The 16781-nt window shown below is 49.8% G+C and overlaps 1 protein-coding gene across 9 annotated transcripts in view; it reads right to left on the reverse strand.

Moving 5' to 3' along the window:
• The window catches only part of LOC134338688 (methyl-CpG-binding domain protein 1-like), a 263482-nt gene that overhangs the window by 124211 nt on the left and 122490 nt on the right, over positions 1–16781 (reverse strand). For all 9 annotated transcript variants that reach the window (XM_063034729.1, XM_063034728.1, XM_063034721.1 and 6 more), the window contains 3 exons: positions 14676–14790; positions 14022–14206; positions 2287–2375 (listed from right to left, as the gene is read on the reverse strand). In XM_063034729.1, the coding sequence (XP_062890799.1) occupies positions 2287–2375; positions 14022–14206; positions 14676–14790 (389 nt within the window). The remainder of the gene's footprint in view (positions 1–2286; positions 2376–14021; positions 14207–14675; positions 14791–16781) is intronic.

A 16781-nucleotide genomic window follows, 5' to 3' on the forward strand; every position in this document is an offset into this window, starting at 1 on the left:
GGCCTTCACGTGTGGTTTAGCTACTAGGCCCAGTGGAAGCGCTTCTACTGACAGGAGAAGGGGCAAAGGCGGGTTATTGGTGTCTTAAAACCAGTCGCTTGGTGCAGATGGGGCTTGTCAGCTGTGGTCGGCAGCTCATCTGGAAGGAAAAATCTGATCTCAAACCTCCGCTGCCTTGCGGCCATACCCACTCATGGGGAAGTAAACCCCGAGGAAAAACCCGGAGTCCTCAAGGCAGTCCTACGTTGAGCTCAACACTGACTGGCAGCTCCTGCGACACCACTGGTGAAAACTGTGTCGGTCTCTGCCGTTCCTTTGGATTCATCAGCTGCACGGAGAAAGGGAGCCTGCTTCCTATCATAACCCCGGGCTTGCGTATCGACTGACGGCGCTGCACCAACACCATAGACAGCTCGGACACAACATCTCTGGCCAACCCCAACCAACAGAGTGGGGGCTTTGGAGAGGGCGCAGAAGAGGTTCACCAGCATGCTGCCTGGATTAGAGGTCACGAAGTTGGACAAACTATGGGCTGTCTTCTCTGGAGCGGTGGAAGCTAAAGAGAGACCCGAAAGAGACTTATACAATTATGAGAGACAGAGATAGTCTTTGAAGAGCCAGTCTATTTTCCCTCAGGGAATAAATGTACATTATAGAGGGTATCCATTTAGAATGAGAGGGTGAAAGTTTAAAGGAGATGTGTGGGGCAGGATGTCTTTAGTGGCGGGTGGTGGTGGAGGCAGATACAATAGAGGTGTTTAAGAGGCTGTTAAAGAGACATATAGTTGAATTTAGCTTCGTGTTCAGAACAGACATTGCGGGCCGAAGGGCCTGTTCCTGTCAAAGATTGGAGGCTAGCTTTATCTTTGACCTGTGTATCAAAATGTGCAGTGAGATGCGTCACTCCAGTGAGGACTGTGCTGGGAAACCCGTGCAGCGACGGTCGGGGGGGGGGGTGCGGGGAGCGTACAGGCTCCTTGCAGGCCACGGAGGGAACGGAACCCCAATCTCACTGCCGGGACTGCGACAGCGAGCATCAGGCTAACTGCTTTGCGATCATGCAGCGCTGTCATCTAATCCGAAGATGCTCTTCCCTCAGGCTTTCTGTCTGCCTCTCTTGCCGATCACGACGAGAGACAGGAAGGTTCCTCCTACTGGCATCTGAAGCTAGACCCGGGTGACAAGGCCTCAATATTCAGGGCAGCGATTAGGAGAATTAGACTAGCTCCTGAACCAAAACGTCAACTGTTTACTCTTCTCCACAGATGTTGCCTGCTCTGCTGAGTTCCTCCAGCATTCTGTACGTGAGTGTGTTGCTCTGGATTACCAGCGTCTGCAGAATCTGTTGTGTCTGGAGGTGAGGAGAAACTGCTTTTCCCAGGGGGGGTTTGAATCTATCCAGGGAAGCAGTCCAGGCTACCTCATTAAATATACTGGGATTGGTAGTGAAATGGGTTAATGATCGTCACGTCCGGAGATACAGTGAAAATCTTGTCCTGTGTGCTGTCCATACAGTTTACACAGTGCATTGCATTGACGTGGAACCGGGTAAAACAATAACAGAGTGCAGAATAAAGTGTCATAGAGAAAGTGCAGTGCAGGTAAACAGTAAGGTGCAAGATCATAATAAGGTCAAGAGGCCATCTTATCGTACAAGAGGTTTGTTTAAGAGACTAATAACAGTGGGGTAGGAACTGTCCTTGTGCCTGGTGGGACGTGCTTTAAGGCTTTTGTATCTTCAGCCTGATGGTCGGGGGGGGGCAGAGAATGTCAGGGGTGGGAGGGCTCATTGGTTATGCTGGCTGCTTTACCGAGTCAGCAAAAATAACACAGTTGGATAGAGTTTTGAGGGAGGAGGGGATAAGGCAAGTAGTCCACGGCCAGATCAGCAGAAGGGTCCTGCCGAAGGGTTTTGGCCGAAAACATCAACCTTACTCATTTGCTAGATGCTGGCTGGCCTGTTGAGTTCCTCCAGCATGTTGTGTGGGTTGCCCGGATTTCCAGCATCTGCATATTTTCTCTTGTTCGTGGCCAGATCACAGAGTGGCGGATGGGCCAGATGGCTGACTACTGAAAGGCATCTCACAAGCAGGGGTGGCGGTGGAATCCTTGGATACACTGAGTACTTGTTGGGGGGGGGGGATTTGGCTTGAAACGACGCTTGATACTGGAGAGAGGTCGGCGGACAGGTTGCTGTTCTGGGACGAGGCGGGGGTGTGGATTCCCTGTGAAAGGGAGTCGGAGGGGGAGGGTGGTTGCAGGAGGGGGCGAGGTCGCAGTACTTGCCTCTGCACTCGGCGCAATAGAATCGCAGGCGCCTCTTGCGGGGGCTGAACAGCACCCCCGGAATCCACTGCTGGCAGTCCTCACAACACCTGCATCGCCAGAGACAGCGCAGGAGAGAGCGGGGAGGGGGAGAGGGGGGGGAGAGCGCAGGAGAGAGCGGGGAGGGGGAGAGCGCAGGAGAGAGCGGGGAGGGGGAGAGGGGGGGAGAGCGCAGGAGAGAGCGGGGAGGGGGAGAGAGAGGGCAGAGACAGCGCAGGAGAGAGCGGGGAGGGGGAGAGGGGGGGAGAGCGCAGGAGAGAGCGGGGAGGGGGAGAGAGAGGGCAGAGACAGCGCAGGAGAGAGCGGGGAGGGGGAGAGAGAGGGCAGAGACAGCGCAGGAGAGAGCGGGGAGGGGGAGAGGGGGGGAGAGAGGGCAGAGACAGCGCAGGAGAGAGCGGGAGGGGGAGAGGGGGGGAGAGAGCAGGAGAGAGCGGGGAGGGGGAGAGGGGGGAGAGCGCAGGAGAGAGCGGGGAGGGGGAGAGGGGGAGAGAGGGGGAAGAGAGAGGGGGAAGAAGGGGGGAAAGAGGGGGTAAGGGAGGGGGAAAGGGAGGGGGAGAGGGGGAAGGGAGGGGGAAGAGGGGGTAAGGGAGGGGGAAAGAGAGGGGGAAAGGGGGGAAGGGAGGGGGAAGAGGGGGAAGAGGGGGTAAAGGAGGGGGAAAGAGAGGGGGAAAGGGAGGGGGTAAGGGAGAGGGAAAGAGAGGGGGAAAGGGAGGGGGAAAGAGGGGGTAAGGGAGGGGGAAAGAGGGGGTAAGGGACGGGGAAAGGGAGGGGGAAGAGGGGGTAAGGGAGGGGGAAAGAGGGGGTAAGGGAGGGGGGAAAGGGAGGGAGAAGGGAGGGGGAAGGGAGGGGGAAAGGAAGGAGTGAAAGGGAGGGGGAAGAAAGGGGAAAGGGGGAAGAGAGGGGGAGAAGGGGAGAGAGAGGGAGGGAGGGAGAGGGGGAGAGAGAGAGAGAGAGAGAGAGAGAGAGAGTGTCAGATCACACAGTTCCTGTTAGAACACCATCTAACTTCCCCACCCCGTCCCTGCTTTTATTTACAAAAATATGTTTATTTCTACAATAAAACAACACTACAACCAAAACACAACGAATACTAACACAAACTAACACATTACCATCCTTATCCAGGATAGCATTTAACCCCTGCAGTGCCCAACCAATCTGCTGCCGGGGGTGGCGGGGGGGGCAGGTAGGAAAGATTCACCTGGATGTTCCCGGGACTGGAGGGATTGAGTTGTAAGGAGAAGCTGGTCAGGCTGGGACTGTTTTCCCTGGGGAGGAGGAGGCTGAGGGGCGACCTTCCAGAGGTTTATAAAACCACGAGGGATGTGGAGGAGGTCCCTCCACCACCTCCACGCCCACCCTCCGCCCAGGTAGAGGAGTCTAAAACTAGAGGGCAGAGGGGAGATCTTAAAGGGGACCTGAGGGGCAACTTTTTTCTCCCAGACAGCGGTGGATATGTGGAACAAGCTGTCAGAAGTGAGTACAATTACAATGCCAAGGAGACACCTGGAAACTTTGGTAAAAGGATTAAAGGTGTAGACTATTTTCTAAACAGGGAGAAAATTCAAAAATAGGAGGCGCAAAGGGACTTGGGGTCCTTGTGCAGGTTTCCCTAAAGGTTAACTTGCAGGTTCAGTCAGTGGTGAGGAACGCAAATATGATGCTATCTTTCATTTTCAGAGAACAAGAATATAAAAGCAAAGATGTAATGCTGAAGTTTTATAAGGCATTGGTCAGACCACACTTGGAGTTTTGTGGGCAGATTTGGGCTCCATATCGAAGAAAGAATGTGCTGGCATTGGAGAGGCTCCAGGGGAGGTTGCCAGAATGATTCAGGAATGAAAGGGTGCGGACTGCATGATGGCTATATGGGCCTGTACTCGCTGGAGTTTAGAAGGAAGTGGGCCGGTGGGGGAGGATGGGGAATCTCAGTGAAAACTATCGAATATCGAAAGGCCTGGATAGAATCGACTTGGAAAGGATGTTTCCTTTCGTTGGGGAGTCTAGGACCAGAGGGCACAGCCTCAGAATAGAAGGACATCCCTTTAGAACAGAGATGAAGAGGAATTTCTTTAGCCAGAGGTTGCTGAATCTGTGGAATTCATTGCCGCAGATAGCTGTGGAGGCCAAGTCATTGGGTCTTTTTAAGTGCAGTTGATAGGTTCTTGACTAGTCAGGATGTCAAAGATTACAGGGAGAATGGGGTTGAGACAGAAAATAAGATCAGACATGATTGAGTGATGGAAAAGATTCGAAGGGCTGAATGGCCTAATTCTACTCCTATGTCTGTGGTTTTAAGGACATGCATGGAAAGAAAAGGTTATAGAGACATGGGCCAACCACGGGCAAATGGAACTAGCTTAGATGGGCATTTCGTATGGCACGGACTGGACAGGGCAAAGGAGCTGAGGGTCTGTTTCCGAGCTGTGTGACCCTAACAGTAGCAGTGGTAGCTAATTGTATCCGTCAGGTTCATGGTCAATTGGCGCGCGCGCACACACACACAGACCTACTGTCACAGACACTGGCACACACACAGATGAACACATATACATACACAAATGCACACCAACTGTCAGACACAGTCACATACATAGATAACTGTGTTACGCACACACACACCCCCCTACCATCACAGACACAGGCATGCACACACACACATCAACTCACCTGGCGTCACAGACAGACACACACATCGACACTGTCACACAGGACCCAGGTCTCCCGAGCTGAGAAGCAGCGTTTCTACTGGCTGAGCCAATCTGACTGGGAACTCCGGAGAGAGCTGTGACATGAGAGCGTGGGGAAGGTGTGGGAGTTGCTCTCCCGAGGGAGGTAAGGGGAAGTTGGATGAACACATCAGGGGAGGAGGAGGGAGGAGAGACGACCAGAAGGAGCGGGCTGATGGCAGCCCTCGTGTTCTCTTCCTCCCCCACCCACCCCGCTCTTCCTGAGTGCATCCTGACGCTCTGACAAAGCTTCCCTTGTTTGTGTCAGCCCGCCGCAGAGTAAACAGTCTCCGGCACAGTGGCTCACCGGGTAGAGCCACGGTCTCACAGCTCCAGAGAGCAGGGTTCGATTCCCACCTCCTACAGTGTGTGTGGAGTCTGTGCACTCTTCCCTGACGCTGTGAGGTCTCCCCCAGATCTCTGGTTCCCTCCCACCTCCCAATGGTACTGTTCTAGAGTTGGGAGTTCAGTTCTGGCGCCACCTTTCAGGAGTTTGTTTACCCCTGGATGCTCCAGTTTGCTTCCCATATTTCAAAGACATACTGATCAGTAGGTTAATTGGTCATTGTAAATTGATTAGGCAGCGGTGGTGCGGCTCGAAGGGCTGGAAGGGCCTGTTCGATGCTGCACCACTAAATAAGACAAATACATAAACAAGCGTGGTTGGCAGGTTAATTGAAACAGCTCCCTCCTCCCCTTGAGTGCGTGTGGGGTGAGTGGAGGATTTGCTGGGAGCGTGTGTGTGGGATGAAGGGGTTAAATGGGACCATTGATTTTAAACGGTCATTGGTTAGCACCAACACAATGGGCCAAAGGGCCTGTTTTGATGGTGGTAACTCCGCTAGAGAGAAAACTAGGATAGACCCGATGGCCTGTACCTGCAGGCAGCTGTCGCTTGGATGCCCTCAGGGGAGGAGAGCTGGCACCCTTGCCACCAGCCAGGTCTCATCACGTCTGAAGTGCCGTCAAGTGCTTTTGAACGTGTCGTAAGTGCACCTTATTATTTGTTAATTTATTCGTGGTAATATCACTTCATGTGCTGTGCGTGTGTGAGCTAGGTGTACTGTGTTGTGCACCTTGGTCTGGAGGAACGCTCTTTCGTCTGGTGGTAGAAATGCACTGAATGACAATATGCCCAACTTGCAGAGAATGGAGTGGGGTAGGGGACAGTGAGGGGGGCAAGATGCCCAGGAACAGAAGCTAGATAGCGATGGAGTGCATGGGAGAGGGGGTGAGGAGGAGACGGAGCAGGGGGAGTGGATTTATTGTTTCAGTAATATTTGAGTAATATTATAAATACATTGTTTGATTAAGCATCTTATGCTTAAATAATTTATTATGGGTTTTATGTAAAACTATGTGAATGGTCATACATCATCACAGCACCGCATCATACGTGAGTGCTACACTAAAGTTAAAATGAAACTGAAGAAAACATGCATTATCTCCCAGCTCCGTGTTTTACTTTCCATTCGTGTTATGTATTGGAGTTACGAAACAGGATGGAGGCAGAGAGGGTAGAAGGGTGTGGGGGGAGGGTAGATGGGGAGGAGCAGACGACGGGTAAGAGGGGAAGGAACATGGGGAGGGGTCGGGGATGGTGAGATGCAGAGGGGGAAAGAGAGAAAGGGTGGTGTCATGGGCCAGCGAGTCGATAGGCGAGGGGGCATGGAGATGGAATGGGGAGCAGAGTGTGGTGGGCAAGAAATCGAGACATGCAGAAGGAGAGACACTGAAGAATTAGAGGGAGGAGATGGGGAATGGGGTGAGGGGTTATGGGGTGTAGTGAGGCGTGATATAGTGGAAGGGGGGGATGGGAAAACATGGCAGTGGACGGAGGGCGGGGAGGGGAGATTTGGGGGAGGAGGTAGGATGGGGAGATAAGAGGAGAGATATGGGGAACAGAGAAGGAGAGGAAGGGGGAGGACACAGGGGGGTGACGAAAGATTAATGGGGATAAGGGAGGTGGAGGTAGGGGGAGAGTGGTAAGCTGCAGGTGGGGGAGGCATGGAGACAAAGATGGTTGGTTAGCAGGGAGTCTTGGCATGCAGGAGGGAAAACGGGAACTGGCAGTGGGGAAGGGGAGGGAGGGACCCGGGACATGGAGGAGGAGAAGGAATTGGACAGAGGAAAGAAAGGACGTGGGGAGAAGGGGAGCATCAAAGAGGAGGAGGGGACGGGGGTGATGATGGATCATGAGCAGAGGAGGGGAGGGGTGCAGTGAGTCCGGACGTGGGGGAGGGAACGGGCTCGTTGGCGAACAGGGGCGGGATGTGGGGGAGGGTAGTCAGGGACAGGAGCAGGCAGACACTTGGAAGCGGCTCCTGCGTCAGTCAATGAAATGGGGAACAGGCAGGACCCAAGCCTTCAGGTATGCCTGAAGAGAACGATATGTTTGGGAGGAACGCAGTCAGCCGTCGCGGAACTCCCAAGTCAAAGACCTCCTTGTCTTCTCAGGGGATGAAAGCTCTCGACTATTTTTGTTCAAATGCTGAGCAGTGCTGGCGTCACTGAGGGGAACCAGCTGTGAACAGCATCTGACCTGGGCCACTGGGTGGGAGGGAACAAACAATGAGAGAGAGGGAGAGGGAAAGAGGGGGGGGAGAGAGGGGGGGAGGGAGAGAGGGGAGGGAGGGGTAAGACAGTGGGGAGAGAGAGGGGCAGAGAGAGGGGAGGGGGGAGGGGAGAGAGGGGGAGGGAGAGGAAGAGAGGGGGAGAAAAGAGAGGGGAAGAGAGAGGGGGAGAGAGGGAGAAGAGAGGGAGAGAGAGAAGGAGGGAGAGAGAGAAAAGAGAGCAGGTGAAGAGAGAGGAGGAGAGAGGAAGAGAGGGGAGAAGAGAGAGAGGGGAGAGAGGGGGGAGAGGGAGTGCAGAGAGAGAGAAAGGACGGAGAGAGGGGGAGAGAGGGGGGGAGAGAGGGGGGAGAGAGAGAGGAGGGAAAGGGGGGAGGGAGGAGAGGGGGAGGGAGAGAGAGGAGAGAGAGAGAGGAGGAGAGAGAGGGGGAGGGAGAAACGGGGAGAGAGTGAGGTGGGAGAGGGGGAGGGAGAGAGGGGGAGAGGGGGGAGATGGGGAGAGAGAGGAGAGGGAGAGGGGACAGAAAGAGGAGTGAGAAAGATAGGGGGGTGAGAGAGAGGAGTGAGAAAGATAGGGGTGTGAGAGAGAGGAGAGGAGAGAGATGGGAAAGAGAGCGAGAAGAGGTGGGGAGAGAGAGGAGAGAGAGAGGGAGTGAGACAGAAAAAGAGAGGGGGTACAGAGACAGACAGAGAAAGAAACAGCTAGAGGGTGAAGAGCAATGGAGAAGTGAGGGAGAGACAGGGTGGGAGGTGGGGAGGAGGGAGGAGGGTGAGGGATGGATGCCAGTCTGAAGGTAGACAGACAGATGAAGACACAGACAGTTGAATGGGGGAAGACGGTGAGATATATTAAGCACGAGGACTATAAAGAAGACGTGGGCTGGGTGCAAGGCAGCGATAAGCAGATGCAGAGCTTGTGTGGGTGGGAAGTTAGACGAGAAACAGCTAAGACACAAAGCACGGATCAGCGCAAGAGAACAAGGTCACCGAATCCCACAGCAATTAAACAGCAACCGCTGATTAATCAAGCTCTCTCACACCGTCCCTCAATAACCCCTCTCTCTCAAAGCCTTGTGTCACTGACTATCCCCACTGACATTAATCCAGCTCTCTCACACCTTCCCTCAGTAACCACTCTCCCACAGAGCCTTGTGTCACTGACTATCCCCGCTGACATTAATCAAGCTCTCTCACACCGTCCCTTAGTTACCCCTCTCCCACAGAGCCTTGTGTCACTGACTATCCCCACTGACGTTAATCCAGCTCTCTCACACCGTCCCTTAGTTACCCCCTCCCACAGAGCCTTGTGTCACTGACTATCCCCACTGACGTTAATCCAGCTCCCTTACACCATCCCCCAGTGACTCCTCTCCCCCAGTGTCCTGTGTCACTGACAGAATCCCCACTGATGTTAATCCAATTACCTCACACCGTCCCTCAGTGATCCCTCTCCCAGAGTCTTGTGTCATTGACTGAATCCCCACTGACGTTAATCCAATTCCCTCACAACCATCCCTCAGGACCCTTCTCCCCCCAGTGTCCTGTGTCACTGACTGTCTCCCCACTGATATTAATCCAGCTCCCTCACAACGTCCTTCAATGACCCGTCTCCCACAGCACCCTGTGTCACTGACTGTATCCCCACTGATGTTAATCCAGCTCCCTCATACCGTTCTTCAATGACCCGTCTCCCACAGAGACCTGTGTCACTGCTGTATCTTGTTGTTTTAGACGTGACAAAGCAGGGGGGCTAAAGGAGGAGGGGTGGCATTACTAGTCAAGGAAAATGTCACAGCACTCTGTCAGGACAGAGTGGAGAACTCCACTAGTGAAGCGTTCTCGGTGGAACTGAGAAGTAAGAAAGCCATGACTACATTAATGAGGCTATATTACAGACCGCCCAACTGTCCTAGGGATTTAGAGGAACAAATTTGTAAAGTGATCGTACACTGTTACAAGAAACATAAAGTTTTTATTGCAGGTGATTTTAACTTTCCACATCTTGAATCCCATATTGTAAAAAGACTAGATGGGATGGAGTTTGTCAAATGTGTTCAGGAAAGCTTCCCTCATCATACGTTGATGTCCCAAGGACATGCAGAAAGCTTACGATTCTGCATCTACTATTAGGGAACGAGACAGGGCAGGTGACAGGAGTTTGTGTTGGGGAACACTTTGCATCCAGTGATCACAATCCCATTAGTTTCAAAGTAAATATGCAAAGAGATAGGTCCAGTCCATGGGTTGAGATTCCAAATTGGAGAAAGGCCAATTTTGATGGTATCAGAAATGATCTGGCAAGTGTGGGTTGGGACAGGCTGTTTGCTGGCAAAGGTGTACTTGGAAAATGGGAGGCCTTCAAAACTAAATTTTGAGAGCACAAAGCTTGTATGTGCCTGTCAGAATAAAAGGTAAAGATAACAAATGCAGGGAAGCACAAACAAGAGAAAACCTGCAGATGCTGGAAACCCAAGCAACACACACAAAATGCTGGAGGAACTCAGCAGCATCTACGGGAAAAAAGTACAGCCGATGTTTCGGGCCGAGACCCTTCGGGTGTAGGGCATCTTCATTTTCAAGAAATACTGAGGGCCTGATTAAGCAAAAAAGAGAAGTGCACAGCAGGTATAAGTAGAAACAAATGAGGTGCTTATGGAGTACAAGAAATGCCAGAGCACACTAAAGAAAGAAAGCAGGAAAGCTAAAAGAAGGCACAAAGTTGCTTCAGCAGACAAATTGACGGAGAATCCTAAGGGATCCTACAGGCATGTTAAGGATTGCTAGGGACAAAATTGGACCTCTGGAAGACCAGAGTAGTAATCCATGTGTGGAGCCAAAACAGATGGGGGCGATCTTAAATGCACTCTGTGCATCTGAATTTACTTGGGATACGAATACAGAGTCCATAGAAGTGAGGGAAAGTGGTACTAACTTTATGGACCCTGATTAGATTACAGAGGAAGAGGTGTTTGCTAACCTGAGGCAAATCCAGGTGGATAAATCCCCAGGGCCTGCCAAGGTGTTCTCTCGGACCCTACAGGAGACAAGTGCTGAAATTGTAGTGACAGGAGAGGTATTAGAGTCGTCATCGTCGTGGCTATCCCTCGAGGTTGAGGATAATAGTCTTCGTTCTGGTGAGTATTGGAAGACAGCTAATGTTATTTTGCTGTTTGAAAAAAGGAAATCAGGAAATTATAGGCCGTTGAGTCTGACAGCAGTTGTGGGGAAGTTATTGGAAGGTGTTCTAAGGGATCAGATATATAAGTATTTGGATAGACATGGACTGATAAGAATGGTCAGCATGGCTTCATGCATGGTAGATCATGTCTAACCAATCAGAAAGTGGATGAAAGCAAGGCAGTAGATGTTGTCTACATAGACTTTAGCAAGGCATTTGACAACGTCGCACATGGGAGGCTGGTCGAGAAGGTTCAGTTGCCTGGCATTCAGGATGAGGTAGTAAATTGAATTAGACATTCGCTTTGTCGGAGAAGCCAGGGGTGGTAGTAGATGGTTGCTTCTCTGACTGGAGGCCTGTGACTAGTGGTGTGCCGCAGGGATCAGTGCTGGGTCCTTTATTATTTGTCATCTATATCAATGATCCAGATGATAATGTGGCTAACTGGATCAGCAAATTTGCGGATGATACCATGATTGGGGGTGTAGTGTACAGTGAGGAAGGCTATCATGGCTTGCGGAGGGATCTGTATCAGCTGGAAAAATGGGCTGAAAAATGTCAGAGGGAATTTAATGCAGATAAGTGTGAGGTTTTCACTTCAGTAGGACCGACCAGGGTAGGTCTTACACAGTGAACGGTAGGGCACGAAGGAGTGTGGTAGAACAAAGAGATCTGGAAAAATAGGTACATACAGTTGCAAGAAAAAGTTGAGAACCCCTTGCAATTACCTTGTTTTCTGCATTAATTACTCATAAAATGGGATCTGATCTTCATCTAGCTCACAATAATAGATAAACATAATCTGCCTAAACGTATCTGGATGGTGTGAATGTGTGACCATTACTGTATAACAGTAATTTCTGCATGACCATCTTATCAATGTGAATCTATAATATTGTTAATCTTATCATCTTTGACTTGTACATCTTATTTTTAAGGTATCTTTTTTTTTAAATGCTTTCTTACTTCTCTTATATTCGTCTGTGTACTTGTCATGCTACTGTGACACTGTAACTTCCTTTGGAATCAAGTATCTATAAAGTAATGAAGAATCTATTCATCTAATAATGCACAAACAATTATACTTTTCATGTCTTTATTAAATTCATTTGTTTAATCATTCACAGTCCAGGCTGGAAAAAGTATGTGAACCCTTGTATTTAATTACTGGTAGAACCTCCTTCAGCAGCAATAACCTCCACCAAATGTTTCCTGAAGCTGCTGATCAGACTTGCACAACAGCAAGGAGGAATTTTAGACCATTCCTCCTTATAAAACTGTTTCAGTTCATCAATATTTCTGGGATACCTTTCATGAACAGCCCTCTTCAGATCATGCCACAGCATCTCAGTTGGGTTAAGGTCTGGACTTTAGTTGTGTTCATTCCAAAACACAAATCTCTTGATTGTTGATTGATTTACTCGAGTTAGATCATTGTCTTGTTGCGTCATCCAGCTTCAGGTGACGGACTGCTACCTTGACGTTCTCCAGTAAAATATCTCGATATAATTTTGAAATCATTGTTCCCTCAATGATTGTAAGCCATCCAAGCCCTGAGGCACAAAGCAGCCCCAAACCACGATGCTCCTTGCACCTTGCTTCACAGTTGGGATGAGATTTTGGTGTTGGTGTGCAGTGCCCTTCTTCCTCTAAACACAGCAATGTGCATTTCGGCCAAAAAGTTAAAATTTTGTCTCGTCTGTCCACAGAACATTGTCCAAGAAGAGTTGTGGAACATCCAAGTGGTCTTTTGTAAACTTGAGAAGTGCAGCAATGTTTGTTTTGGAGAGCAGTAGTTTCTTCTGTGGAGTCCTTCCACGAACACCATTCTTGTCCAGTGTTTTTCTTATAGTGGATTCATGAACAGAGACTTCAGTAAGTACTAGAGGTTTCTGCAGGTCTTTTGCTGTTACCCTTGGGTTCTTTTTCACCTCCTTCAACATTGCATGTTGTGCTCTTGGGTGATCTTTGCAGGACGCCCACTCCTAGAGAGAGTAGCAACACTACTGCTTCCTCCATTTGTAGACAATTTCTCTTCCTGTGGACTGATGAACACCCGGGTCTTTAGAAATGCTTTTGTAGCCTCTACGATTCTTCTTCTTCTTAGGTCCTCTGAAAGTTGTTTTGACCAGGTATAGTGCACATAGACAGATCTTTATTGAGAAGAGTAGGCTCTATCAGTAACCTAACTTCATGTGTCTTTTTTATTGAGCAGGACACCTCTACAACCCACACCTCCAATCTTATCTCTTTGATTGGAACACCTGACTCCAAATAGCTTTTGTAGAAGGCACTACACCAGAGGTTCACGTATGTTTTCGCACCTAGACTGTGATTGTTTAAATGGCGTACTTAGTTTTGAAGAGAAGTACAATTGTTTGTGTGCTATTAGCTTAGGCAGATTCTGTTTGTCTATTATTCTGACTTAGATAAAGATCAGACTACATTTTATGAGTAATTAATGCAGAAAATCAGGTAGTTGCAAAGGTTTCACAAACCTTTTCTTGCAACTGTAATTTGTTGAAAGTGGTGAATAGTTAAGAAAGCTGTTGGCATATTGGCTTTCATAAATCAATCAAAGGAGATGGGAAGTTGTATGAGACGTTGGTGAGGCCTCATTTGGTGTATTGTATGCAGTTTTCATCACTTACCTATTGAAAGATGTAAACAAGGTTGAAAGAGTGCGGAGAATATTTGCAAAGGCGTTGCCCTGTCTGAGTTATAAGGAAAGATTGAATAGGTTAGGTCTGCATTCCTTAAAATGCAGGAGATTGAAGGGGATTTGATGGAGGTATACAAAATTATGAGGGGTATAGATAGGGTAAATACAATCAGGCTTCTTCCACTGAGGTTGGGTGGAACTACAACCAGAGGTCTTTGGTTAAGGGTGAAAAGTGACAAGTTTAAGGGGAACAAGAGAGGAAACTTCTTCACCCAGAGGGTCATGAGAGTACGGAACATGCAAGCTCGATTTCAACGTTTAAGAGAAGTTTGGATAGGTACATGGATGTTTGGGGTATGAAAGGCTATGGTCCCGGTGCAGAATGTTGGGAGTAGGCATTTAAATGTTTTTCAGCATGGACTAGATGGGCCGAAGGGCCTGTTTCTGTGCTGTAACTCTATAAAAAAAAAGACTGATGTTATTCCAGCTCCTTCACGCCTCTGTGATCCCTCCCAGTGCCCTGTGCCACTGATGTGCCCTTCAGCCTGTGTACTCACACGATCAGTGAGTCCTGGGGGTCCGCGGCTAATCCCTCCGCCTCACTGGCCTTCTCTGGTTTGGGCTGGGCTGGGCTCGGGGTAGGGGGAGCCTTGGCCTTCTTCTTCGGGGTCTGGCAACGGTCCCTCTGCTCCTCCTTAACCTCACATGAGGAGGTGCTCTGACGTTTCCCCGACCTCCTGACCTGAGGTTGGAGAGGTAGAGTCATCATGGGGCACTGTGTCAGGAGCGGAAGGGAATGGCAAGGAGGGGAGGGCAGCAAGGAGCATGGGGGTGGCACGGAGGGAGGGTTATTGACGAGCAGGATGAGGGGCAGTGAGCAAGAAAGGCATCAAGGAGGGTGGGGTGTGAGGAGAGAGCACCACGTCGGAGAAGGGGCAACAAAGAGCGCTGCACTATGGCTGTGGTGTGAGGAGGAAGTGGGCGGCGACGTAGGACGAATGATGAGGTGGGAGGGGTAGTGAAGGAGGAGTGGGGCAACTAGCAGGGAGGCAGTAAGGCGGGAGCGCCGCGCTACAGGAGGAGCGGAGGGGAGAGAGCGCTGCAGGTGTGGCGGTGAGGAGAGAAAGTCACACTGTATGAGGGGCAGCAGGGCTGGGAAGAACGCAGACGCGGACAGTACCCTTCCCTTTCCTCCTCCCCGCCCCCCTCACCTTTGCATCCGGAGGCAAGATGATTCCCTTCTTGAAGTCAAAATAGGTGAGGTCCAGCGCATCTCCAAAGTACTTGACTAACTCCACCTTGCTGCGGAATCGCTCTGCTGTGGGACTGAATGGGACAAAACGGATTTACACCAGCCCTCCATATCAGCGAGATATGCCCTGACCAGCTCTGTCTGGTTACCAGCACTAACCACTTCCACCTCCCCATCCTTCCAAGGGTTTACCAGCTTCACAACTCTGCTCACTCCAACAACAGCGTTAATCATATCCAATACACCATTGTTATCCCTATTCCCAATTACAATAACCTCTCACTCAATGTCAGTGAAAGAGCTACTCATTGGCTTCTGGAAAGGGGGTGCTGCACATACTCATGTCTGCATCAATGGTTGAGAGGGTTGAGAACTTCCAAGTTCCTAGGACAGAACTTAACTAGTTGCCCATCCCGGTCCAACCACAAAGATGACACAGCCAAGAAAACTCACCAACACCTCTACTTCCTCAGGAGGCTAAAGAGTTTTGGTAAATTCCCATCAACCCTCTCCAATTTTTACAGATGCACCACAGAAAACAGCCTATCTGGATGTTCAGTATTACAGCCTGGTATTGGCAACTACCTTGCAAGTGACTGCAAGAAATCGCAGAGAGTTGTGCACCATCATCAAATATTCCCAATGAACCTTTGTCAACCATTTCCAAAGCCGTGTGGTCAACCGTTCCTGATGTCCCACTGTCAACCATTCCCAATGTCCCACCATCAACTGTTCCCAATGTCGCTTGTCAACCATTTCCATGACCCCATCATCAACTGTTCTCCATGACCTGTCATCAATCATTCCTGATGACCTACTGTCAACCATTCTCAATGACACTACCTCAACCATTCCGAATGTCGCTATGTAACCATTCCCCATTTACCATCATTAACAGTTCCCAATGTCCTATCATCAATCTTCCCAATATCAGTAAGTCAACCATTCCCAATGTACTCTTGTCAAGAGTTTCCAACGTACCATAGTCAAGCGTTCCCATTATCCTATTGTCAACCATTCCCAGTGTCACTATGTCAATTTTTCCCAATGTTGCTACGTCAACTGTTCCGTATTTACCTTCATCAAACATTCCCAGTCATGTCACGTCAGCCGTTCTCAATGTACCGTCATCAACTATTCCTAATGTCCTGTCATCAACCATTCCCTATGCACCATCATGAACCATTCCCAATGTTGCTCATCAACCATTCCCAATGACCCGTCATCTACTGTTCCTGATGCACCATCACCAACCACTCCGAATGAATGAAGTGTTGTCAACTGTTCCCAATGTCACTCGCCAATCATCCTGATAACACATCAACCACTCCCAAAGCACCATTGTCTACTATTCCAAATGTACCATCAACCATTCTCAATGCACCATTGTCAACCATTCCAAATGTACCGTCGTCATCCATTCCCAATGCAACATTGTCAACAGAACCCAACGTCCTGTTGTCAACTGTTCCAAATGTCAATACGTCAAGCACCCGCAACGTACCGTCATCAGTCATTCACAGCATTGCTATATTAACCAATCCCAATGACTCTGTCATCAACTGTTCCTGATGCAATGTTGCCAACCATTCCCAATGTCCCATTGTCAATCATTCCCGATGACACATCATCAACCATTCCCAATGCACTGTTGTCAACTATTCTTAATGTCCTGTCATTCACCCATTCCCAACGTCACTACGTCAACCATTCTCAATTACCTCGTCTTCAACCGTTCCTGATGCAATATTGCAAACATCCTCAATGACCCTTCGTCAACCATTTCCAATGCAAAGTTGTGAACAGATCCCAATGCCCCATTGTCACTACATCAAGCAACCCCAATGTACCGTCATCACCCATTCTTAAGTTCCTGTCATTTACCCAATGGTTGCTACATCAACCATTCCCAATGCACTATCACCAACCAATCCCAATATCACTATGCCACGGCAGGAGGAGAGAGAAGCAGCGCGCCACGCGTGCACAGCCCTCCAGTGCAAAATGATATCGTATCCATTAAATAGGGGCCATGGACAATTCTGATTTGATGGAGATGGACGTG

The sequence above is a fragment of the Mobula hypostoma genome, chromosome 28 (genome assembly GCF_963921235.1).
Source record: "Mobula hypostoma chromosome 28, sMobHyp1.1, whole genome shotgun sequence".
Taxonomy (NCBI): Eukaryota; Metazoa; Chordata; class Chondrichthyes; order Myliobatiformes; family Myliobatidae; genus Mobula; species Mobula hypostoma.